General features: G+C 39.0%; 2 protein-coding genes across 2 annotated transcripts; both read right to left on the bottom strand.

Moving 5' to 3' along the window:
• Positions 1-1,203: 1,203 nt before the first annotated feature.
• On the bottom strand, positions 1,204-8,025 carry masp2 (MBL associated serine protease 2; the record flags this gene model as incomplete). Its single annotated transcript, XM_079558284.1, has 7 exons — positions 1,204-1,359; positions 1,535-1,731; positions 4,076-4,207; positions 4,445-4,622; positions 4,689-4,856; positions 4,973-5,098; positions 8,005-8,025. The coding sequence occupies 7 exons, from the start codon at positions 8,023-8,025 to the stop codon at positions 1,204-1,206; spliced, it is 978 nt and encodes a 325-aa protein (XP_079414410.1).
• A 14,834-nt stretch (positions 8,026-22,859) lies between these two features.
• LOC306964966 (somatostatin-1B-like) lies at positions 22,860-23,739 on the bottom strand. The gene is made up of 2 exons (XM_079559143.1): positions 23,431-23,739; positions 22,860-23,329 (listed from the first exon to the last, which is right to left on the bottom strand). Exons 1-2 carry the CDS (start codon positions 23,533-23,535, stop codon positions 23,099-23,101), a joined length of 336 nt encoding a protein of 111 aa, XP_079415269.1. The 5' UTR covers positions 23,536-23,739; the 3' UTR covers positions 22,860-23,098.
• Between the last annotated feature and the right edge of the window lie 1,628 nt (positions 23,740-25,367).

Genomic DNA, 25,367 nt, shown 5'->3' with positions numbered 1-25,367 from the left:
TTTTTAGCAAATACCATTAGCTTGTCACTGAGGGAAAGAGATATGTGATCCCTGATGGGTCTGGAGTATTCCCTTGTAAGATAAAACTGATTTACCATGAATAGCTTGGGGACACACACTGACAGACGCCCACCAGGGACAACAGTGTTTTCCCATCATGTGCATGTCTTTGTCTGCAGAGAATTAAACAAATAGCATGGGCGCCACACATGATCATGAGAAGGTCTTTTTTAATGTTTGGTTGACCTGGGTCATCTAGCAGATTTTTTTACTCACTAATATATCTAAAAAGCTGCACATGTTAAAAGCTCCAAAAAGGGAATAAAAAATAAAACAAACTTGTGTAAATGCTTTATGTGATGCACGTGCCTTCATCCGGCAGTTTAGACCCTGGATGATACAACCAAAGATAATTTCTTTCATGCAGACTGAGATGTGCTCTTTTGCCCCACTTGAGAGCCACAGATGGAGGAAGCGTCAAATAAGAGGCTATTTTCCCAGGACTGAAGAAGCCTGTAATGACTGTTTTGATAGAGAAGTTAAGTCAAAGAGTGCTGTTGAGAATGAGCTACATAGTGCATTAAGGTTAAATGACTGGCTGTGGAGGACTGATCATCTATACAGTCCTTTACAGTACTGACATCGATGACCTGGTATATGGTGTAAGCAGTTATGGATTAGACTCACAACAAGTACAGTTTCAGTGACAATGCTTATACCCGCAGTTTGTATATATATTATTCATTAATTAATCAACATTCCTGTAAAAACACTCTCATAACTCAGTGGTTCTAAAGGAAAAGTTTCTCTTGCTTTGTGCCTTTAACCACCCTCACCACAGTCACACAAGAAGTACATTATATGTCACTGTTTATTGGTTGCACGGAGGAAGATAAAATGCTGAGAGAGAATTTACTGTAGCACAGAGAAAAAAAGAACCCCACACAAAAAGACAAATGGGTCTCACAATCTTGCTGTGAGGCAAAAGTGCCAGCCACCATCCATCTAACATCTGCCAACAGTTCATCTCTTATATATGCTTCTTTTGCCACAGGGGCCTAGCTTCTGTCTTTATTGAACGTATAATGAAAAGATTGGTGATCCCTCGGAAACTATAAATTTGCTCTCTGCAGCGTGGATGCATTGACAATATGGCCTACTGTATTGTACATTACAGCTGTCTCTGGGTATAGCAGTCATTGATCAGATCCTGACACTATTGTAGTTGATCTTCCATCCCTTGTTCTTCCCGCTGCTGTCAGATCGGAACGCCACATGGACTTGGTAGCTTCCTGTGTCTATGCTTTTCGGAGGCGTGGATCCACAGAACGGCCCGTACTCCTGCCCGGCTGTAGAAATCTTTCAGAGGGAGACATGTCTTGTCATTAAATGCTGAAGCCGGATTGATGTCTGCCTAATCATACATATGCACGGCCTCACATGTCTACGCAGTTTGTCTCTGCTGCAGGACAGATCAGTGATAGCCTGCCCACACACAAGCATGAGGTGGAATATATTTAGATCCATGACTTACTCTGAGCAGGTCGTAGGGACAGGGAACTTCCGGGTGGCTCTCTATATCAAACGGTGGAGTGAAGTCCAGCAGGATTCGGTAGCCCTCTGGTAGACTGATGGTGTGGTTGCACCGGGTCATGGGAGGGTATGGGTTTGGGTATCCAGGACTGGTCAGAACACCAGAGAGATCGGTCCAAATCTGGCTCCTACATGGCACTGTACAGACATTTTTAAATATACAAATTGAGTAGCTGATTCTTCCATAAACAGAAAAGTGGTGGTAAGTTTGTGTAAGGTCTCTGTCGTCGAGGAATTATCCATCGTAGTAGAGATTCACAATTGTTGACTGGACTGGGTTGATTAAGTTGAGCACATTTCACTTCTTCTGAAGCTTCCTCTCGAGTTTGAAGTCAAAATGTAAGTCTTTAAATGGATATTTCAGGATTGACATAGGGCTTCATTTCCTAGTTATCCAGATTGTGATTGATTTCTGGATATATATATATATATATATATATATATATATATATTTTTTTTTTTTTTTATTTTTTTTTTTATTTCATGCAGTCCTTATTTTTGAAAAGTTTAGTGGCTAGGCTAGTGCAAGGCTAGCGCATGTCTATGGTAACTAGTAGCTTGCAATATAAACAGTCTGACCCAAGCACAGTGCACCTGAGGCAAATCACTTATAACACCAGACTACTGATATAAATGTCTGTCTGAAATATAACCATTTGCATTTAAAAGAACTTATATTTGAGCAGCATCAGCTTCCTGGTTGTAAGCTACGCAGAGGCGGAGTGATCTGCTAGGTTACTGGATCTACAGTAGTTTGTTTACCTGAGGCCGGCATTCCTACACGTGGAATTCACAAAGGAGCTTTCTACAAATCAGATATGGCAACGTTTGAAGGACTATCTGATGATTTTGAGGTTTTTAATGCAGGCTACTAGTTACCATAGACATGCACTAGCCTAGCACTAGCCTAGCGCCACTAAACTCTTCTAATATAAGGACTGCATGAATAAAAAAAATACATCTCCAGAAATCAACATCACTCTAGATAACTAGGAAATGAAAAAATCCTGAAATATCCCTTTGAGTGTTCAGCACTGTATGAAGCTTGAAATCCTTTGAAAAACTTTGTTTGTGTATATAGCTGCTACGTTCAGTGGAAAATCTTCTAATTCATTCTTAAAATCTTTATTTTTGAATGTTGACTTAGAAGAGCGAGAAAAAGCTTCTAAGAATCAAAGCAAATTGTCCTCAGCTTAATGAACCCAATCCGGTCGACTCTACTCAAATATCTTCTACGAAATAATAACAGGCTATTATCCAAATCAGATTGTAAAAAGAGATGAACAAAGAACATGTTTCAACAGGGTGTAGCCTACTCTAACATTATAAAATCCATTTCAAAACACATCCATCTCATCATTGTTGTAAATGCAAATGATGGTATTGTCGTTATAATAGTAACATTATAAATAATTCTTTGATAAAAATAAAAACATACCAATGGTAGAAACCATTGGTATGCAAAATCCCATCGCTTTCTCTGTTTCTCCAATACCGTTCTAGGTTTTGAATAAGTTCAACGATGAGGGCCAAAATTATTTCTAAACTGTCGATCTAGACATTTCCAAGTCTCATAAATAATGGCCTTCATTTACATCGTTTTATTGCATTGGCATGTGTGGAGACGCGAGGCCAGACCAGAACAAATGAGTATCGCAGAGGGGCACAGTCGATACCGCTCATATCGTTAGTAAAATCTGGAGGCAGATAATCGTTCGTACCTATTCATTGCATGCTTTGTTTTGTCAGCCTTTTCTCCTCTGGCAAAGAATAATATGTGCGGCACATGAAGTGGTAATTGTGACTAATTACCGGTGCTAGTGGACTATTAGCACTGTGCGCAGGTTTCAATTTTTAATGGGCTTTTTAAAGTCACTTTTCCCTCAGGAATCCACTTGTAATTAACCTCACCTCTACAACGACAAAGATCAGCGACTGAAAACCAGCTGTGATCAAGTGAAAACCAGCCAAGGACGATAACAAGAGCCAGGAAATCACTTTGTACTTTTGCTCCATAAATACTAAATTATACATGAACTACTTTTAAAAGTTTTCTAAAACATGGATTGATTAGGTACAGGAAGCCACAGAAAAACGGAAGTACAGTTGCAGTAAAAGATGTACTACCAGCTTTAATAGTTGTGAGTAGATGATCGGAAGTTATATGTTTATTGCATGAGTACTAGTCGATCTTTTAGTTGGCGTAGTACAAATACTGAAAACTTGTCTGACCTATGATCTCATTATAAACACACAAAAATGGTAGTTAAGACACCAACATCGATCATCACTTGAGCTAAGCGACACTTATGGTATATCACAGTATTGAAAACAGCTTTTGTACTTCGCCACTCACAGCGGTCCACATGGACAGGGTACTGCTATTACAAAGGTCAATATTTGGTCCAACTGTTTTGTGTAAAGGTCTTAACACTCCTCTTCATTGAGCCACAGATAAACAGGGCTTTTAGGAGTCTGTTACCTGTGCACGATCTGTTGTTGTCATGGAGAAGGTAACCCTGCCGACAGGTGCAGTAATGCCCGCCGATGTAGTTGTGGCAGTAATGATCACACACCGGCTCGCCATCTACCTTCAAGAGGCACTCGTTGATGTCTATGAAACATATAATTACAATCACAAGCCTGCAGAAGCCTTTATTTTGGGAGCAACAACCTTGTTTATGAATATAAAAAATAACTTGATTGGCCGTCTGAAAATAATCTCAGCAGAATGCGTAAGATGAATGTCAAACACAAACCTTTCATTTTGTAATTTCATGAACTGTGACCGTCCAACAACAAATGCATAAATAAGCATGTGATCTTGTGTCTACTAAAAATGTGCCATCACCTTCTGAGGCGTAGAAAGCCTGAAACCCAGTGAACCTGTCTTCGTTGGAAAAGTCACTTCTGAAGATCACTGACAGCTGGTTCGTGGCTGATTTGATGACTGTGTTCCTGGGACTGCTCTCATGGCTCTTCCCCTCCTCTCCACAGAAACGCAGGGTCTCATTCCCCTCAGCAAAAGCCTGCTCTGACATGGCCAAAGATCACAGCCAGTTATCGAACAAACTATAGAACAGATTTGTTTGTACCTGGACATAGTCGTATTCACACTGGTCAGAGGGTTCCAGACTGAAGTGGGAGAAGTAAAGTTTGATGCGGTGTCCTGCTGGGGCGCTGATGTTCCACACTTGGATCTGGTTGTCGGGGTACGGTTGAGGGAAGCCCGGAGAACTGAAGCTTCCGTATAAACCAGTCAACTCCTCAGCCACACACGCACAAAGCAGAGAGAGTAGCGCAAAGATACAGCACCCTCTGGCAAAATAAGACGGCAGTCGCTTTGAACATTGTTTGCAAATTGCTCAGTAATAATTACCTGGTCATGGTGGATTGCGTGTCTGCAGTGTCTGGTTAGAAGTGCAGCCTCAGTGATCAAAAGGTGAATGAACCTGGCCTGAGTCCACAAAGTATTTCTGCAAACACAGATAACAAAGTCAATTTTCTGTTACACTGTTTGTCATCAGAGCCTCCGGTCGCCATCGATGATTTGAGCATTAAAGCGTCCTACTCAGGGATACAATTACACCACTTATGTGCGAACCAGCAACCCTCCGATTCACAAATTATTGTATAGACCAGTGATTCTCAAACTGAGGTATGCAGGCTCTTCCAGGTGACATGCAGTCTTTCTGCCGTTTTAGTAGAAGTTATAATTTAGTGACCATTTTTATTGATTTTGTTTCCACCTCCTTGTTTAGTACTACTTTAGTCTGGTTTACACCAGCTCTAAAGAAGATAATTTATCTACAGTATATAGTGCATTTCATACAATGCAACTCAATGTGCTTCACAGTAAAAACAAACACACAAGCAGCAATGACATCGATTATATAACATTCAAATGGAAAAATAAAAAGGGAAAAAAACAGTACAGAACATGATTTTTAAAACTATTGAACTACCGATCAGCACTATCTGACTTTTTGTCTGTTGTGTAACTAAAAGGTTGTAGTCTGATGATCTGAGATTTCTAATAAGGTGCAAGCAATTGTAAAATATACACGGTGTATATAAGTGCTTATATCTGGTACGGTCTTTTATAGATCTAGTGGAACTAAAAACTGGCCATTATTTATTTTTTTGTTAATGTGTCAGGGACAGGTCTGGTCATGTGACAGTCTTTAAAGTAAAGAGCTACACATGCCTACTTCCTCTTCCTGAGCAGGCCTGTGCACATGTTGCTTTCTGGTGAGCTTGCTAAATCGCACTGTGCTTTCATAGGCTCAATGCCGGTTGCCGTTTCTTTTGGAGTTGACAGCTGGGGGCGACAGGGGTTCACTTTAGGTGGTGACTTTATTTGCAGTTTTGGTGGTGGTGGCGGCACATGTGGGCTATATACAGTAGAGGTGATTTCTGTTATGGAAATGGTATTTATTTGTGTTTAACCTTGTGTTTGTTTTTCTCTAATAGTATACCTCCCTCCCCCCAGCTCGAGGCCACACCACCAAATTTCAAATTCAACAACTACTTCAACACACTGACTGTCTGGCTTTGTCACTGAAGCTTACCTGTACCAGTCTAAAACAATTTGCTAGTGTTACATTAAGTCGTAATTGTGAGAACTGCTGTCTTCAACTCAAACTTGCATTGTGTACAATAATCTCTTGTAATAGAAAGAAAATATGGTGTATGATAACTGCAGAGTACTCCATCAAAGGCCTCCAGTTAGAATGAAGTAGATGAATGAACACGAGCATTTCATTATCTGGTTCCTTTTTGAAGAGTCGTGCCGGCAGTTTGGTAAACATTTACCTCATACATAAAGGCAGCCAAGATTGAAGAAACTAAACCAAACTTCGCTTTGTTTAACTTTTGGGATAGACCCTTTTAAATTAGATTGTTCTCTTGGCTGTTTGGAAACCTCCTGTCACACACTTGAGTGGTTGGGGAAACTTTGTGTATGTGTGCTCAGACAGTGACACTGATCAGTCCCGACTGGAGAGGCTAATTATTTCAGGCCCCGCACCCCTTGACGGCCCACGCAAAAGCCTCACAAAACAAATACACCATCCCCCAACCTTCACCAACAAAGAATCCACCTAATCATTGCATCAATCATCAATGTATCAACCAATGCAATAGAGATTACCAAATGGCATTATAATGTCAGACTTTGCACATCTGGGCAGACCTCATTGTTAAAAGGCCATTTAAATGATGTGGGTTTTAATGGAGACTCAACAAATGATTTCCGACCAGTATACTGAACGCTTGTAATAACACAAGACAATTTCCACCCAAACAAAGCTCTAATGGTTTGAATTCAAAGAGGATTACTGTAATTATCCACAAAAAAGATCTATGATGATTTCCCTTTGCAAATAACGTCTGATGGCGCACGGTGTAAATGGTGTTGCAACCTATTAGTACGGCTGATTGTCAGATGTTTCTGCCAAATGTTGAAATTATGGCAGCAGATGTCCAGTTCAGCTGACGTAAAGCCAGAACTGATACATCTGGGTGGGTCCTTCAACACATAAAGTTGTCGGTCAAATTGTTACCTACAAGCCCTTTCCTATAAAAGATAATCATTGTCGATTATTCGGTAAATGATTTGCTCTAATATTTAAGGGGAGATGCTGCAATTAAAGAATTCTTTCAAGTTTTGGTCCAATTTTCTCTCTTAACAAGTTTCACCTGGAAACAAATAAAGTCTAATCCACACAATAAGGTGTGAAATGATTTTAGTCTTATATTTAGTCCTTAGATTTAAGTTTCTCCAAAGGTGTATATGGAAAATTGAAACTTCAAGGCCATTTTCAAAATGAAGATTGCCATATGAATCAGCTTCTACAGGCACAAAATATCACAGTTTTGTACTAATAATTTTCCTTTTTTGGACAGATTTTTCAATATGGATTTTGAATATCATGTGTTGAGTTTGAAGTCCCTAAACTAAAGAATACTCTTTTGTAATAACTGCTTAATTTAAAGATGCACAACTTGTATTGAATCACATAATGGCCAAAGAAAAGATTTTAAGGCACTTAAACAATATTCACAAGTAGACTCTTGCGCTAAATAACAATTTAGAGTTTAAAATTGAGAGTGACATTTTCAAGTGATAATTGGCAGTTAGCATTAGTACAACCCAAGCAGGTTGAATTGACAGTAAAAGCACTCAGTATTGCAAAAAGAAAAAAAAGTTTTTCTTCCATTCACTAAAAAGGTTAATTGATGAAGTAACTGTAAATGTCAATGTTAGCGTAATTGCCGCTAAATGCCAGTCTTAAATAATAAATCTCTATTCTGCCACTTCCGGAGCGTATTTTTGATCTGTGGTAAACATTTAAAGCAGTTTTCTGTACCGTCACTACAGTGCTGTGTAATGTCTCTCTCATGCATTACCTGGTCAAACTTAAGAGTCATGCTTGTCCAATCTTCTAGCTGATCTGCTCAGGTTCCATCCATGACAATGTTATGACAAGTCACAGCTTTGATAGATTGGCAGAAACTAAAATGGATTTCCACTTATCCGCAAGAGAATCTCCATCTCCATTTAAGGACAGTGCTTATATGGCATTTTATTTTTATTCTCCAATTTCAATCAACCAATTTACACCAACTTGATCCACATGATTTGCTCAATAAAACCAAAACACCTGTTAAATGCAATAAAAGTATTGAAAAATGACTAAAACCACCTAAAGATGCTTAATGGTAATGAGTAAGCACTTCCCAGTCTGAGGTGATGGCGTCACTGACAGACAAAACCTGCCTCAGCTCTTTATGAAGTGAGGCATCGTGACATAAGGAGTGCTCTGAATCACAGCTGGAATCATTGAAAGCTCACTGAGATGCAGGCAATGCCATAGTCCCTGAGCCCCTGAGGCTACGTCAGACAGACATGAAGAGCAATGATTACGTCTTTGCTCGCTGCAGGCCTATGAATGTAGACACATTGCTTTGAAAGACTGTTCAATTAGTTATGGCTAAAATCTGTTTAGAGAAAATAAAATCTATATATTCCAAATGTTCATATTACGTTCTGTCAGCAGAGGTGGGTAGAGTGAAAAAGTACTTTTACTTGAGTACTATGAGTAACTGTTCCAGCGTAAAAGTTGGATTCATGTTTCAGTCGTGACATAAATGATGAGAAAATACCATAAAAACCTATAGAAAGAAATCATAATGAAGAATTAAGTGAGGTAAATACAGAGTACATATTTTACGAATGAAAATTATGATTTTACTTTCAGCGGCATGAGTTACTATTTGCATTACTCAAGTACAGATACTTAATTTGAATATTCCTGAAGTAGAAGTAGAAAATAACTGTAAGAAAAAAAACAACTGGAAAATGTAGAATTACGTAAACAAAAAGTTAATGCACGACCCACCCCAGTCAACTGTAATAAAAATATAGATTAATTCAAAGCTCAGACAATTTAGTCGTTACATGTTTTGTAAAAAGTGAAGATGCAAATATATTTACCGTACAGTCTACTTCAGTCTATCTTCAAATTTAACAGAAATAACATGAGCCAAATTTGTTATTACTGTGCTATTAACATTTGGAGCAATATTACAGTTGTCAGTATGTCACACAGTTCAACTTAATTTCCTATCTAAAGTGCTTCACTGAAATACAGTTAAAGGCAGTAAATTGTTCAGACAGTTTTGAGCTTTTGTAGCAGGGGGACTCAGAAACAAGCTATAATTTACAGGAAACAAAAATACAAATACAACAGATATTCATTTGTCCACAATCGACAATTTCAAAGTGTACTTCTACCAATTTACTGGACAAAGCCCTCATCCCTCACTGACCCGGTACAGTCCATATTTTCAGTGCACTTCCCTTTTACAGCCCATTGTTATTATGTTTTGAGAGCAGTTTGTATTAAATGTCTTAAAACACAGCTGACTGTAAGTGCAACTCAACTTTAAGTGATCCTGAGAGCCGCCGTTTCCCATTAATTGAAAGTCTGCGCGACTACCTATGTGCGTCACAGGGCGCATTTAGGGCTTCTTGTGCACGGCTGTGGATAACTTAAATAGACCGAAGAGGGATTGTGCACGTGAGTGAGAGACAGAGTGAGAAAGAAAGAAGAAGAAAGAGAGAGGCAGAAGGATAGAAAAGAGAGGGAAGGGAGAGAGAGCGGTGCATGATCAGACCAGTTAACCCTGCAAAGTAAGTTGCATCCTGACTCCGCTGTCATGAATGCCTCTTGTACCAAGCTGTAATGAAGTGCTTCCTCCGAGAAGTCTGTCCGTCATTAGGCCTCAAGAGACATCAAAGACAGAGCTGAGGGAAAAAAAGGAAGTTTGAATGTTTGTTCTCTGTATACGTGGATAAACAACGCTTTTACATTTCAAGTGTGCAACCAAAATCTACCTACACAGTGGATGTGTATGGTGTCTCCATCTGTAATGGAAAGTTGCCTTCAGTTAAGTTCAATTTTAAACATGTCCAGGAACACTAATATTGACAGAGGACTGAAATATGAACTATGCTTAGTTAGTATAGCTATTTGACTGTTCTTGCTATATAGATATAAACAGATTTCATGTACAGTAATCTAACACAATTTCCATTAATTTAAACTGCTGGGATTGGTTGGTAAGTCTTTTCAAATCTGTAGCTCATTTTTGTACAATGTTTCTTTGGGATTTGAACAAATAAAACGGTTGTCGGTGTAAAAGGTTAGAAACATCTATCAAAGGGCTAGTGCTTTTGATCATTTTGGTATCTTGGACTGTTGAAACAAGCACAAATTGCACAATATTGATGTGTTTTCTACAGTCTTAGTATGCGATGATGCAGTGACCTTGGATGAATTATCGCCCGCCTTTTGCATAAACTCTGACCCCAGTGCTCATTCGTCATCCTGTTACATCTCTCTCATTTTTTTTCTCTTCACATTTTCACTTTTTCCTGTTGCAATCAGCACTGTCTCCACCACCCACAGGCTGTAAACTGTAATTAAAAACTTGAATACGCGAGAATGTGTCCCAGAGTGGCTGAATGCTGGGGACAATGCTGAGTTAATCCACTGTAATTTGCCCGTCCACTGTGGTTTTGCCAGAAGCAAAAGCAGTTTGGACTCAGCACCTGCCAGAGAAGTCCCGCACATCCTCCATTAATGTCTCTCCGGTCACATCTATCTTTCGGTCCACAAATATCTGCCATGACTGCTAATGATCCGGCAAATCAACACACCTTTGTTCTGAGTGTTAGGCTTAATATTTCCATTAGGCTCTCCATTGTACTTGCTCATTGGGCGTAGGCATGCAAAATCAACATGAAAGTGTTCTATGCACCTGAAATGGCGTTCGCTATTTCTCTTAAGCTGGAGTTTATGAGAAATTAATTGATTCGAGTAAAGTTCTCCAATGAATCACAACTCACACATTCGCAGTGTCAACACAAGTGACATGTACAGGTTTTAAACATTCTGATCTAGCTGCACACAATACACATGCAATAGAGCTCCCAATTAAATCCTATTGTGACATTTCTTGGTAAGTGCGATCCATACTAAACCATAAGGGTGTACTTTGTTTTATCCCCTTCTTGCTTAAATTAGTTTTAGTGCATACATAACAATAGCCTATTGCAGTGGTCATAGCTACAATTATTTACCTTATATTCATTTGAGATCATTTAATTTCTACTTTGAAGCATTTAAGTGTGGTGTTTTTTCAGGGTTAGACATGGTTAACACCCAGTTAAGACAAAAAATGTTTTAGACCCAGTTTGATTTTGATATTTTGGCCAGGTGCTGATACTTGGAAAGTCAAAGAATTCATGAGATGGTACTTGGTGTAAAATGTTTTGAGAACCACTGGCCTCACTAAGTGAATTCCTCAAGTGCCCCCTTGAATTGTGTTGAAAAGTGAAACCTAAGTGAAAATGTGTTAAAAAGTAGTTTTATAAATTATACGTTTGTTAAGTGTGACGTCACACACAGTAATTTTCTACTTCTGGGTCCAAACTGTTCAGAGTTTCACTGATAAACACGCTACTTTATCTGAATGTCCTGCTGAATTAACAACAAAGGCCAAAAACTGTTGTACACCTAATTCGAACAATATAGCTAACCATTTCTCCAGGTAAAATGAAGATATTTTTGTATACGAAATAAGCCTTTGTTGTGTTTGGAAAAAATAATCTGATAATTAATGCCAGAAAAGCATTACGAGAGTAAATGTGCTAGTCAGCTCTACAGCAGGTTAAAATCAGCTAAATCCCAAAGTAGAGTGATGACATCATCACTTAAAGGAACAGAACTTTACACGATCCAAGGATAGTCACACAAAATTAAACATGTCGATTTTCTAAGCGGATAAAAAGGGGAACTATATTGTGAGGCGTAGCAATATCACTACGCCTACACTACTATATTGCATGTTTAATTTTGTGTGACTACACTTGGATCGTGTAAAGGCTCATGCAACCATATTTAAATAGGGAAAGAGCTTGGCAGCAACTAACTTCACCTCCATTTGGAGCTATACCTATGCTGGGAGAGGCTATATGCTAACGCCGTCTGTGCTCTGTTTACGTGACTGAGGGACAGCTGCATATCAACCCGTCTAAGCTAAGAACATATCTCAGTATTTAAAAACGGTGGCCTATTCCTTTAACAAACATATACATCTCCTTTGATCGGTTTGGAACATGTTGCGGTCTATACTACTATCTCAATCTAGACATACAACTTTAAAAAAATACAACTTTAAAAAAAAAAAAAAGCCATCAGCCTGACTCCATATCTGGAGATGGGTCCCCCGGCGCGGCACTACCATCGCCCACTGCTTCTTACGTGTTGCCCCAGCGGCGTCGAAGGATGGGTCAAATGCAGAGGACAAATTTCCCTTAACATTAAATTTCCCAACAGGTCCCACAAAATAAAACTTGAAAATTTGAAGAACACTTACTGATCACTAAAACATGACATCACATTACAACAACATTAAATATAATAATACAAAATATAATGCTTGTTTGTTCATCATTAGCAAAGCTGTGCATCCAACACTGAACACAGCTGTCACTTTATAATGAATCATGATTTCCGTAATAGTCCTGCAAGTTTTCTGTTCTAGTGTATATTAATAAACTGCATGAATCTCCCCATCTTTGCAGGGTTGGTGAATGCACCAAGACAAAATTATATAGGTGAAGATGAGTCATGACTCACAACTCACTTATTCACAATTTGAATGAGGATAAATGCGAGCTACAAGCATTCAAAATCGGGTGATTCAGGGAACGGCTCCCACCTGCCCCCCCCTGAAAACCCTATTATTTGCTACTATTGCATTTGCGGCAAAGTGCACCCAATATTGATCCCAGGTGTGCTCTTTTGATGGCTGCTAATGACTGAGATTGTCTTTTGATGAGTTGATTTGGTATCTTTTTGTGCAGCGCGTACAGTGCTGATGTATTTCAATTTTAGAATGAGCAAAAGCGCAATAGACAGGGATACCTTTAACACATCCAACGCAGAGCCCCTTCCTGTCTAATTCAAACAGACAGAGGCTTTAGCAATTCGGTGGACAACCCTAAGTTGCTAAAGCGGCCAGTGGCGACAATGTGGAGGAACAATAATGAGCTATGACACGGGAATGCTGCTTCCAGCTCAGAATGCAAACACCCACCTAGACTGTGCTGGCTTCTTCATTAGGCTTCAAATAGGTCACAATTGAAGCTTGACAGACAGAGGAAATCTTGCTCACACAAAGACACTTTTAAAAGCTGGCTTTTTACATTAGAAAGGAAAAAGTTAAAAGTAGTCTATGACTTTGCTAAAAGGTTTCTATACAGGGATTCCATTGATATTAAATTAATAGGTTTTTCAGTCTCCACAGAAAAGCAGATAGTAAGTCCTCCTGACGTACTGACTTACAAGTCTCATTTTGAGGAGAAAGTTTCTCAAATGTTTCTTAAAGGGAAACGTATTAAAGTTACAAACTGTGTAAAAATTTCTTCAAAAACAATTTATCTTTAGACACACCACAACTTTATGGAGAATAAATGAATGTGACAGCATGTGTCACATAACAGGTGATAATATTGGCCAAAACTGTTCCAAGCTCTATGGAAAATGCACAGACAAAATAGAAACTTTATCCAACTTAATCCATCTGAATTGTTTGGTCAATCAATACAAAAATGTATTTTTCTACAATGTGATCAGGCAAAAAAACCCCGCTAAAACACTAATTTGCGATCACCATTGTTAAGACAATAACTAAAAACAGTCCAATTTTGCTTTCAGTCATAATGAATCAGAATCAAGCACATACACAAATATACACAGTTGGATAATACACATTATGTGCGGAAGACACGCTAGAATTGTATCTTTGGTACAAAAGGTGGGGGTGGTGGGGGCTAGAGATGAGATGAGTGAGGCACACTCAGAGGGAGGGGGTAAGTTTAGGGGCGGGTCCTTTCGTGTTATGAGGCTCCTTCACAGAGACCTTGGAAATCCGAAACATAGATAGTATTATATAGTGCAGCATATGTGATCATTATTTTGCTTATTGATCGGGACAGTGTACAGTATATAGCCATGAGCCAATTTCCATCCATTGTCCCTCAAAGGCACTCACACATGTTCACACACCAGAGTACATACCTACGATAAAACGGGTGACGGCACCAACCTATAGATTGGTGGGTCATTGATCTGAGTCCGTGGTGTTACTTTACTTGAAGGCTACCCAGAGGTTACTCTCCGAGATGACCCTAAGTTTATTTACTTGAGTTGCTGGGGTTCCTTCATATCAAAGGACTTTATCATGCTTGACTGGTCATGGAAAAACTGCTGATCCGATATTATATACACTAATGCTGACAGACTCAATGACCATTCAGAGAAAAATTAATGACTTTTATGTCTTGTCTAATTGATTGAATATTATCAGGTCTGTTAAGCTTGAGATGAATGACAGGTAAGCATGAACATTAAACACAGATTTCCAATATGAGTGATGCTCTGCTGTCTATCGTTAATAAATGTAAACTAATCTCTGTAATTCGACCATGACATTTATGATCTGAATAACTCACGACACACAACTCTATCTCAGTAAAAGTGGACTTTTCTTTTTTTTTTCCTTTTGTTTGTTCACATTGGGATGTTTGGCTGTTTCAAGAGTAGGCTACCTTTGTAACCTTTGTACTAGAACAATCACAACTGCTGCTGTGGCAACACATCTATTATCGTCACAAAAGAGGCATCAAGAGAGGCCAATGGGTTAGTTAATCATGGAAGCGGTGATTAGAGACCTATCATACAAGACTTAAACAAGATCGTCAATATCTTCTTGTACCCTGTCCTGCTAATGGCGCCATCAGCACAAGTGGGTCTGAATCAATGAAAAAACTAATGAACTGTGTGGGCACCACCTCTGCTTATCGTGATGGATGCCCATACAGGTGAAATATGTGTGAGAACAATGGTTTACTATGGAGCTATGAAAGTTTTCAATCATCATTTATAATCAGTATCATCGTTTTCGACATTAATTAGCTTCGTCTGTATGCAGATCAATAAAAGACAAGTGGCCTTTTCCTCATGCTGAGATGGATTTCTGTCAGGAAGCCAAGAGAGTCAAAAGGCTACGAGGTTAAAAAGTTGACATCACAAACTTTGAGGCCAAGATGGATAATCATTTGCTGAGACGACACATCATCTTGGGGAAACACTCGGAACCACAAGCTGAGTTACCAGTGAGTCACTCAGACAGTCGGTGAAGCGCAAAACAATTAATATGAACATGTTTTGTGACAAAAATATATGTCCACCTCCGCACAGCATTGATTATGAGTCATTGATAATATTCTAGGCAGTAGAGGAAGATTAAAGAGATTCAAAACATTTCACTATTACATCTTAAAGGGACTATACGGACTATACGGAAAATGTTAAAATAAAGTATTTTCCTCCCCCTACATGTTTCAACAATGTCCTAAGGTGTAGAATGAGCCCAGACATATTTACCACAACTGCCTATAAAATCCTGCACTGTCACTCAAAAAGGTGTTAATTCGGGTCCGACATGCCGTCATGCACGAGCTTAATATAGAAGGTGCAGTTACACGTATGACCTGAGGTGGCAGTAGTGAGTATAAAATGGCTAACTTGCATCTAGTCCCTTTAAAGCGTTAATTTAATACTAAAAAAGTTTTGTTTAAAAGTTTAGTGAAGCAAATGTCATGTAGTCTTCATAGTTTTTCTCCTACATGTGTAAAGCACTAACTCAAAGCTCTGACATTGAATTTGATTTGTGTCAATGGAAGTTTATTCTTTTTAATTCTTTTGAAAAAAAGGAGGAAATGTTGGGCAGAAAAGTTATCTTTATTTTTTTAAGATACTGACAGGAAGTGACATAGATAGAGGGAAAGTTCCACAGCAGTTTGACTCATTTCCCATTGACAAAACATGGTCGGCACAGCAACAGTTTAAAATTGTTTGCCTATCTATGTCACTTCCTGTCAGAGTCCAATAAGGAAGTGAAACTATAAACATCACAAAACTGGTAAAACTAAAGAAAGTTGGGCACATTTTTGTAGCGAAATCTTAAATATAATTGTGTTAACTATGTTTTAGCAACAAATATGTTAAATGTGTCATCTGCACTTTAAAGGGGCTAGATGCAAGTTGGCAATTTTGTACTCACTACTGCCACCTCAGGTCATACATGTAACTGCACCTTCAGTATTAATCAATTTGGACCCAAAGTAACAACTTTTTGAGTGACAGTGCAGGATTTTGGAGGCAGTTGTGGTGAACAGGTCTGGGCTCATTCTACACCTTAGGACATGGCTGGAACATGCAGGGGGAAGAAAATACATAATTAAAAAAAAAAAAATTAAACTCTGTCCCTTTAACCCTTTAAGTTTATTTTCAATCTATTTGCACTTTCCTATTCAAATAAATAAAGGAATATGGAAAGCTTTAGTCGTACATCAACTATGTTTAACTTTGTTTCGTTTAAGTCACAAACTTAAAGTATGACGACGTATAAAAAGTACGACGAATTATATTGGTCTGTTATTCGGCAAAATTAAACTATTTCATCAGCTAAGTCATCATCTACTATTACAAGTCTTGCACCTTTTACAGGGCTCGCTCATTGTCAAGTATATTTTCCAACTTTTAAGTGACTTTGCATTGAATTAGTCTCCTCTGTTTACTCTGTATAAAAACAAAATATGAGAAAACAGTAATCTGGTCAAAACACACACTTTTCAAGCACCTAATTACAATGTCAAGGCAAAGCTAATCTCAGGAGAGCGCAGTCCTCCTCAATGCACTCCAATTAGCTGAGGCTCAACATATCCCCTATAAAACTAATAGGATTTCAAAGTTTTGGCTGCAAGAGAGATGCGACCTGCGGTGTGCATCCAACACTTAGCTGTCCTCGTTAAGCACTAGTTTGGCCCCGAGTTTGGTGGTATGAACCTGGCAGAGGCGTGGGGCGGCTCTCCTCATGTGCAGCAGACAGCTCATTTTGGGAGGCACGGCTTAGGAGTGAAAGAGCACGGGGCTTGTAATGATCAGCTTTTAGTGCCTGCGCCAGGGCGACTGAATAAGCCATCAGGCGGCATTATTAAGGCCCGCTGGGGAAAACAATCCCCCCCCTCCAAAGCTGCTCCGGTGTGCTCCTCAACACGGTCACACTGTGAGAGAAAGTCATCAGGGACACTTGTTGGTTGCACAATGCTTGCCTGGCTCAGTTACAACGGGCGGATTCCCAGGCGCCATATATTACTCACGACGCCGCGCTTCATGATGCCTTTGACTGCTCGAAAAAGCATTCAGTTTTATTTGGTCTGAAAAAGGTGGTTATAAGTACCAGTCTCTGTGCCGCATTCGACAGAGGCAGAAATTTAAAAGTGAATAGACGAGAGCAGCTCCTGAAAGGCACTAATCATATCTCAAAAGAGTGAAGCAAGTCTATTATTGACACAACCTTTTCGACAAAATGCACAAAAACAAGAGGTGGATAAAGGAGCCAAAATGCTTACATTTTACCCAGTAAATATCATAAATCAAAGCATTAACTCCATAACAGGTGGCTTTAGGACTGTACAATTTGCACTGCCAATGTTGACTCTTGATATTTCGACATTTTTATTCTGTCCTACTTTTTATTATACACGTATATATGTTTTGCTCTTCTCAAGTTTTATATTTATTCTATATAAGAGACCTCTAGTTACTATTACTTGATTGCACATTTCCGTGTCTATTCACCCCCTGAGTCTTTCTTGAGAGCTTAGGTAACAAGTGAAGTTCTCCATTGAGAGATCAATAAAGTCACATCTTATCTTTATTGGTAAAAAATGCCTAAAAAAACAAAGAACATGGCGTTTTACTGCGAGTAGGCTCGCCTTTCCTTGGACCTCACCTGTGATTTTGCAAGGCGTAGGATATCATTAAGTGTTCAGATGTTGCTTTGCTGTGACTACAGGTAGTTTGAATATAATAGGCCCATTTACAAATGCTTTATTTTGTACTAGGAGCATGTTTGTTCATACTTTGAATTTGGTAACAGCTTAGTTTCTCTACTGGAATAGGTAGCCCCACAAATCCTGCAAAGTTCCACAGTGTGGCTTTAAAGCGGTACTAAGTAACTCATGCCCCTAGAGGCCATAAGCGCCACTGCATGTGTCGCAGCATGTTACGTTTTTTTTTACTCATTAATTGTCCGTGAAAGTAAATACTATGCTGACAGAAAAGACAAAGGGAGAGAGGGATATTGTACATCAAATGACACAATGGACATATTTTTTCACACAAACTTGGCTGTAAATACTGTTTAAGTGGCACTAGCCCGCAGTTAGCTTTGTCCGTGAGCCTGTTAGCTTCTTCTTCATGAGTCCATAGGTGTGTATTGGTGTCTCCAACCCGGAGGCAAAGGAAAGCTGCAATTGTGGTTTTCTGGCCAGAGACTGGCCAGAATTGGTGGGATGATTGGTGGGTCCACCAATCATCCCACCAATTACTTAGTACTGCTTTAAGGAGGAGGAATAATAATCCATGTACAAGCAAAAATGTACTTACTTGCTGAAAATTGGTTGACTATTTCAGCATAAATGTCAGATTGTTTTAGTGCTGAAATTGACAAACTGTACTGTACTGAAGAGAATAGGCTAGAAAAATAGAAAAATAAAATGTATGTGAAAAATGTATAATAAAATGTCTCACACACTATACAGTTGCATGTACTTGAGCAACTTTCTGATTTCTGGACTTTCTAATGCCCACTTTTGGATTGTTTGAGTTTGGTGGTATTACACCTCATGACTAGCAGACCATGCTGCATTTGTTCGACCACATGAACACAACCTGAAATGTCACTAACAAACAAATTGCGGTCGACTGGCAGAGAAGCTTGAGGCAATTGCAGCATCGATGTTCAAGTCGCCGGGTTAACATGGTAAAACTGCATGTCTCAAAACTTCCATCCATCCTTTGTATCAAAATAACTCATGGGGTAACTCATGGGGTAACTCATCATCGAGCAAATAACAAGTCTTTCCGGCTCATGGGCTCTCAAAATGCAACACTGCACTTTGCAAATCATTGGTGCAATCAAGATCCCACCTGGTAAAAACACAAGACTACACCATTAAGTTCCATCGACCATGATCAACACAACGTTTGAAACAGAAAGATTTCTTATATTAATGATTTCTTAACCATAATGCTTTGGGAATGGCAGGTGATGGCACATACAGTACACACACAGCACACAGGCGGCACCCCTGACTATCAGAAAGTACACAGAAGCTTATTTGTGATAATTTGGTCTTGTATAACGAAGGCAGGTGTCAGAGGGAACATTTTTAGAGAAGAAAGGAGTTAATAAAGTTAATGTGTTTGTAAAAGATTGTTCTGTCGGTGTGAACTGTTTCAGGCCCGATGCAGCTTTGTCGTTTATTGATCGTCGTTTAAGTTCGACAAGATTTTTTTTCTCTCTTTTTTATTGTTAATATTGTGTCCATGTTGTTTATCCCTACATGTGAAGCACTTTGGGCACCTAGTGTTGCCGTAAATACAAATAAAACTGATATTGACAAGTCGGAGAGCGGAGTTTTTGGCCTGATGGTGAGTTATCAATCCAACTTGGAATCTTTATTCTATATTAAAGATACAGTACTGCTGTGACGCTGAAAACTTGAATGAATAGGAATGAATAGGACTCTTCTGATATCACTCTTTTTTTTTCTTACCCAAACTGCAGGTGCAGCTTCTTGGATTAGAATTCATTCTAGCATGTAAAACTGAAACGGCAAAAGAAATGAGCCAAAAGGATGCAGTTATATCACTGAAGGTTGGTCATTCAAATTGGTCACATTTTTGATAAAAAATGCTCATATTAAGTTTGGCTGATTATTCACATGAAATATTATTGTAACATTATAATTAACACCCACAGCTTTGAAGTGTAATCAGAAGCAGCAACAAAATCCTAAAAACGGTCTTTGTTATTTTTCTGCAGCGTTTCATAAGAAACACAGAAATTTGAATTACGCAGTTATTCCTGTGGACCACTTCCCCACCGCCTCCTTTAGATCAAAAGGAAAACCAATAAAATACTTTGCTTGGAGGCATCGCCTTTGAAGTCGCTCCTATGCATGCTCATTTAGACCTGGGGCGCGGAGTCAGAAGTGGACGCACCTTTGTAACCATCAGATTGTCCTGTTTACGTTTCGGGATAGTGATTGACACGGCATTAGGGGGAACATTCTGTAGAGCATAACTTGAATACAAAACACAAAACAATTCAACTTTTAGCCTCTGCGACAAACAATTGAATCATCAGGTTTTCTTTGTAAGCTAAGACAGAAGAAGATCTCAAACCATGACAACTGTGCAATTACAAAGCTTAGTAATTTAGTTTAACACACCTCCATGTACTTTTATTGGAATTTGCATGAAAATGAGAGAGTTTGTTTTTTCATATTAAGGTTTTCATACAAACACAACAGGGGATCAGTGAGAAGAGAGAGAGCGTGTCTTTTGTAGAGTAATCGATCAGGACTGTGAACTTGCCTTAAATGGTGTCTCCACATGTGTTCCATGTGATATAGGGCCTTATCGGTCATCCATCAGTGACAGACAATAGCTGCTGGAGGAGATAAGTGACAGCTCTGTCTCCCATGGGCGTCTTATGAGGTATCTACAAACAAAGATTTGAAGAAGTGACAAGTGTTGTGTATTTCTATTATGTACTTAATTTAGTAAAAAAAAAAAAAAAAAAAAGATTCTGTTGTTTTTGATGCACACCTGCCTGAAATGATTGCCTGTGAGAATGGTCCAATTTTCACAGACATATTGTTAAGAAAATCGGATCAAATACTCACTATACGATTTACCTCAGTATGATTGGGAACTAAAAGATAAGAAATGAAATCACAAGGCTTTATTTACAGTGCCTGAATGTTGTTATTGGACAGGGAATCAGTTCAAACATTTTCAGTTTTCCCATTTCCTTTTTCTTAATGATTCACACATAGTCTCTCCATCAACAACAAGTTTAGGTTTGGTCTAACAGCCTCTTGACACTGCTACGGTGACCGTGGAAACGGAGGACAGAAGTTGGCCCTAATCTATATCTATATATATTTGAGTCAACACAATCATCATGTAGATAATTATTGAATTAGATTAATTAGACTAATTGATTAATTTTATGTTGATGTTTTTATTGATTCTATTTGTTTTCAACTGTGAAGCACTTTGAATTGCCTTGTGTATGAATTGTGCTCTACAAATAAACTTGCCTTGCCTTGCCTAGATTAGGCAAGGCAAGGCAACTTTATTTATACCACGCATTTCGTACACAAGGCAACTCAATGCGCCTTAGATACAATTGACACAAGTAAAAGCAAATGATGTTGATACTGTGTGGGTTGCTGGTTTACTAGAAAAGCTTTGACAAACCCCGCTTCATGAGTGATTTAGTGTGTGAGAAGATTATGAGTCAATGCAACAGCAATCTTTATGTGGTGACATGTATGCTTTTTCATTTTATTGAGATAAGTGGATTTATGGGGGTATAAAATGGAACATATTCAGATTTGTAAGCCTGACTCACCACTGAATTGCAAGGCAGTACACCCTGTATTAGACACACTTCTTAATACATTTATAAATTGTAAACTCGTCATGGCTGACATAAAGTGCCACAAAATCCTAACAATGGCAGAAGAATAGCTGATTTACGGCATGACTATAGCAGCAGGGTTTCCGTGAGTAAGACTGTTTGTCTGAGTGCGTTGCAAAGTGCTGTTTTTATTTGTTTATTTACTGCATGATTAGCCATCTGTGTGAGACTGCCATTTGTACAGGCGTTAACAGCGGGGCACTGCACCTGAATGTAATTTGCCCACCTCATATTCATCAGCCCCATAAAAACGAACCGCGCAGGTCGATATTTGATTGTGGTCCGGGTCTATAGCACAGTAGGTGGTAGCAAAAAGCACGCGTATCACAATAGGGCTAGGAGCCAGAAAGGCTCTAAGGGCGTGTGGTAATTATTGTGTGAAGGATTGTTGCCTCTGACGTCAAAGGTGATTTCTTTTGTCATGTTTTGTTCATAAAATCGAAAAACATGCTAATGGAGTCTCTACAGGTGCCCCATATTATCCCACCCGGAGATAACTATGACAGTTTTAAGGTTTCGTAACGCTATGCCATTGTTTGAGACCAGCTCAGCCTTATAGACACACGCATATGAGGTTTCTTATTAATTCCGTTGATTCTGCCCACTCTAAGTATTGATGGACTTACACAATGTGTCTGCTGACCTTTTAGGGTCAGTGGAATTAATGCAGCTGTCTGCCTTTTTCTGAATAAATGTAATTTCCACAAAACAAGAATCAATATTTTTAAAAAGTGTGTTTTGAGGCAATGTGATTTCAACGGATGAAATGAAAATAGACTGGAATAGAGGACAGCAGGGAGTTTTTTCTTTTTGGGTTGTTACTAAGACGCTAGTAAGTAATCGCCCTGCTGTTTGAGACTATTTCTTATTGTCGTCATGCCATTAATACTAAAAACCTTTTTTTCAGTCTTAGACAAAACTACTTTATAGTCACACTTAAAGTCTAAGGACATTTAAAAGCGTTTAAAAACAAACCACATTTTTGTATTGTATTGTTAGTTCCAGTTTGCAACATATTTCCCCCAAATTAAATCAAGCAAAATCAAGATGTGAACTCTGTGAAACATTAGATCATGCTTTATTTGACTCTTAAATAAATACATAAATACATCCATAGTGTACATAAATACATAAATAGATAAATCATATTCAAGGTTCAAACAGACACGCTGTCTCAGTGAAGTCCATGGATGTCTGATGAAATATGTACAGCTGAGGTCTACTACAGTTCATGTGGTCTTTCCCAGAAAACTCGTCGCGTCAATTTCAATGTTTCATCTCATTCGGTCTCGCTTTTTTGGCGTTGTTAGCAGGATGTGAACGTTTTCCAGAAGAAGTTTTTACAGGGGGCTTTGCGGTCGCGTTGGGGCAGCGATAGCCTGTTGTACACGGCCCTCTCTTCCAATCGGGATTCCAAAGGCTCTTCCAAATCCACGGACGGCGATGCCTCTCCGGGCAGCATGTTGGTATCCAGCGCTCCATCCAGCAAACCAGAGACCAGCTTCAAGATTAGCTCTTTACGCTCTTTACTCAACTCCTAAATGAGAGAGATTAGAACGTTAACTACTAATAACACAATGATAATTTAAAAAAAACCTTTCAAATATAAATCTCTACATTAAAGAGTCAAAATCTTACCCTGCTTGCATGAAGAGGGCTTCTGTCATCTAAGGGTAGCCCGGAGACTGATTTGACGCTGAAGACCACCCCCATAAGAGCTGCTAGGACCACCAAAAGCTGCATGCTGCGTAGCAAAAGTCCAATTGCTATACACAAAATAGTACAGTCGATTTGTCTAGGTCAAAACTAAAAGATCCAGTGACGAGGGATAGACTAGAGGCTGCAGTAATAGTAGTAGTGGTGGTGGTGGTAATAGCAGCAGAATAAGAAGAAGTTGGTCGGTCACTGGAGACTTAGTTGGTTTTTCTGCCTCTACCTCCAGAGTGCCCCCCTCTTTTATATGCCTCTCCCCTGTGGCGCGACTGACGTTGAAGGCTTGGGTGGGTGTGTGACGACAGGGGCTGCTGGTTGTGGTGTTGGTGAAAATGCTTGGACGGGGAGAGTGGGGGGTGGCTGATTGTAAGTAAGAAGGGGTCAGGACAGTGCAAATTGAGCCATTGAGCAGCTAGCCTTTTTGACAAATTGTTGTGGTGGGATTCAAGAGGCAACATCTGCAGTAAACAGAACGCGTCATTCTTGCTTTTTGATGTCCTCGAAATGCAACCTAAATTAGACCGGAGCGTTTTTTTTAGGACGAGCTCATCAGCCCAGTGTTACTGTATGTCAAGCCATTTCTCAATATTAGTTATTAGACACTCTAATGATATTGCAACGATGCTAAGATCCCCCATCTGACAGATAATTAGGCTACAGTATTTTTGTCAGAGGATAAAAAGTGGGGTGATAACTGAACAATTTTACAAGTTTATATTTTGTCAGAATCTTTAAAAATATAGACCTAATTTTTATATATATATTGTGGTTTCAATATAAAAGAAAAAAAAAAAAGTTCAATTAAATTATTGCAATTATAATCTTTTTGCTGCACAACAGTTATCCATTTGTACTAATGTTATTCTTCATGGGGTGATTTTAATTGTCACAAGTAGAAAATGTCTAATGTATAATATAATGCGCTCTGAAAGCACCAGAAGGAAGTGTTTTCAAATATAACGCAATGCAAATGAGAAAAAAAAATCCCAATTATACATCAGTTCAAAACTTTGCCGCTCTGTGGTGCAGCCCGAGCCCCCAAAAGCCTCTCAGACAAAACAGGGGGTCAGAATTCTAAGCAGGAGTGTTGAAAGTGGTTTTATACAGCCCGTCCTGGAGGCAGTGATTACAACTCTATTGTTTACCATTGTACCTTGCATCACACGGCGGCTTCCTCTCTGACACCTGCAGATTACTATTGAGCGGTCTAATCCTGGGAACCAAGGAGGAAGAAAACCTTTGGGGAATCACGCATGACAGATCCGCTCAAGTAAAAAAGGCACCATCAAGGCTATTGTTCTTTCCCAGTCTGATATCATGTAAAAGCACAATGGCGGGGCAACTCCACATAACAAGCCTCTTTAATGATTGATAATGTGGACAAATGAAGAAGGGCTCGGAATGGATAGACTTCAAAGTGAGCATAACATTTCTTCCCCAGGATTGTTGTTTTTATGGATAATCTGTTTCCATGTGATGTTATGGTAAATTTGTATTTATAATCTCTTTAATAAAGAGTGTACTTCAAAGGTGAATCAGTGATTCTAAATGTCCCCTTATAAATATGGGCGTAATGATAATTTTTAAGTGTTTGTCAGCCCCTCAGCTAACTGACCACTGTCTATCCGAAAGGTCTGGCCCGTGGTTGTTGCGCTCATGTCTAGCCACACTCCTAGGGCAAAGACAATATTCAATGTATAGGCCTGTTAAAAGACAGCTCTATGCTCAAATTAAAAGGAGGAAATAAGCCAATTAGAATATGCAATCATGCACTAGGAAACTTAGCTTAATAAATGTCAAGTTTTGTACAAATAAAATGTCCAAGCTGTTTTGATGTTTTCCTCATTGAATGAATCGCTTTG

The sequence above is a fragment of the Gobius niger genome (genome assembly GCF_951799975.1).
Source record: "Gobius niger genome assembly, chromosome: 6".
NCBI classification, from domain to species: Eukaryota; Metazoa; Chordata; class Actinopteri; order Gobiiformes; family Gobiidae; genus Gobius; species Gobius niger.
The sequence above is the reverse complement of the archived record's forward strand: the minus strand, read 5'-3'. Positions and strand labels throughout refer to the sequence as shown.

Coding starts and splice junctions, on each gene's coding strand:
- LOC306964966 (XM_079559143.1), bottom strand. CDS start 23,535: ATGCAGCTTTTGGTGGTCCTAGCAGCTCTTATGGGGGTGGTCTTCAGC. Junction 23,330..23,430: donor GCCCTCTTCATGCAAGCAGG/GTAAGATTTTGA, acceptor TCTCTCATTTAG/GAGTTGAGTAAAGAGCGTAA.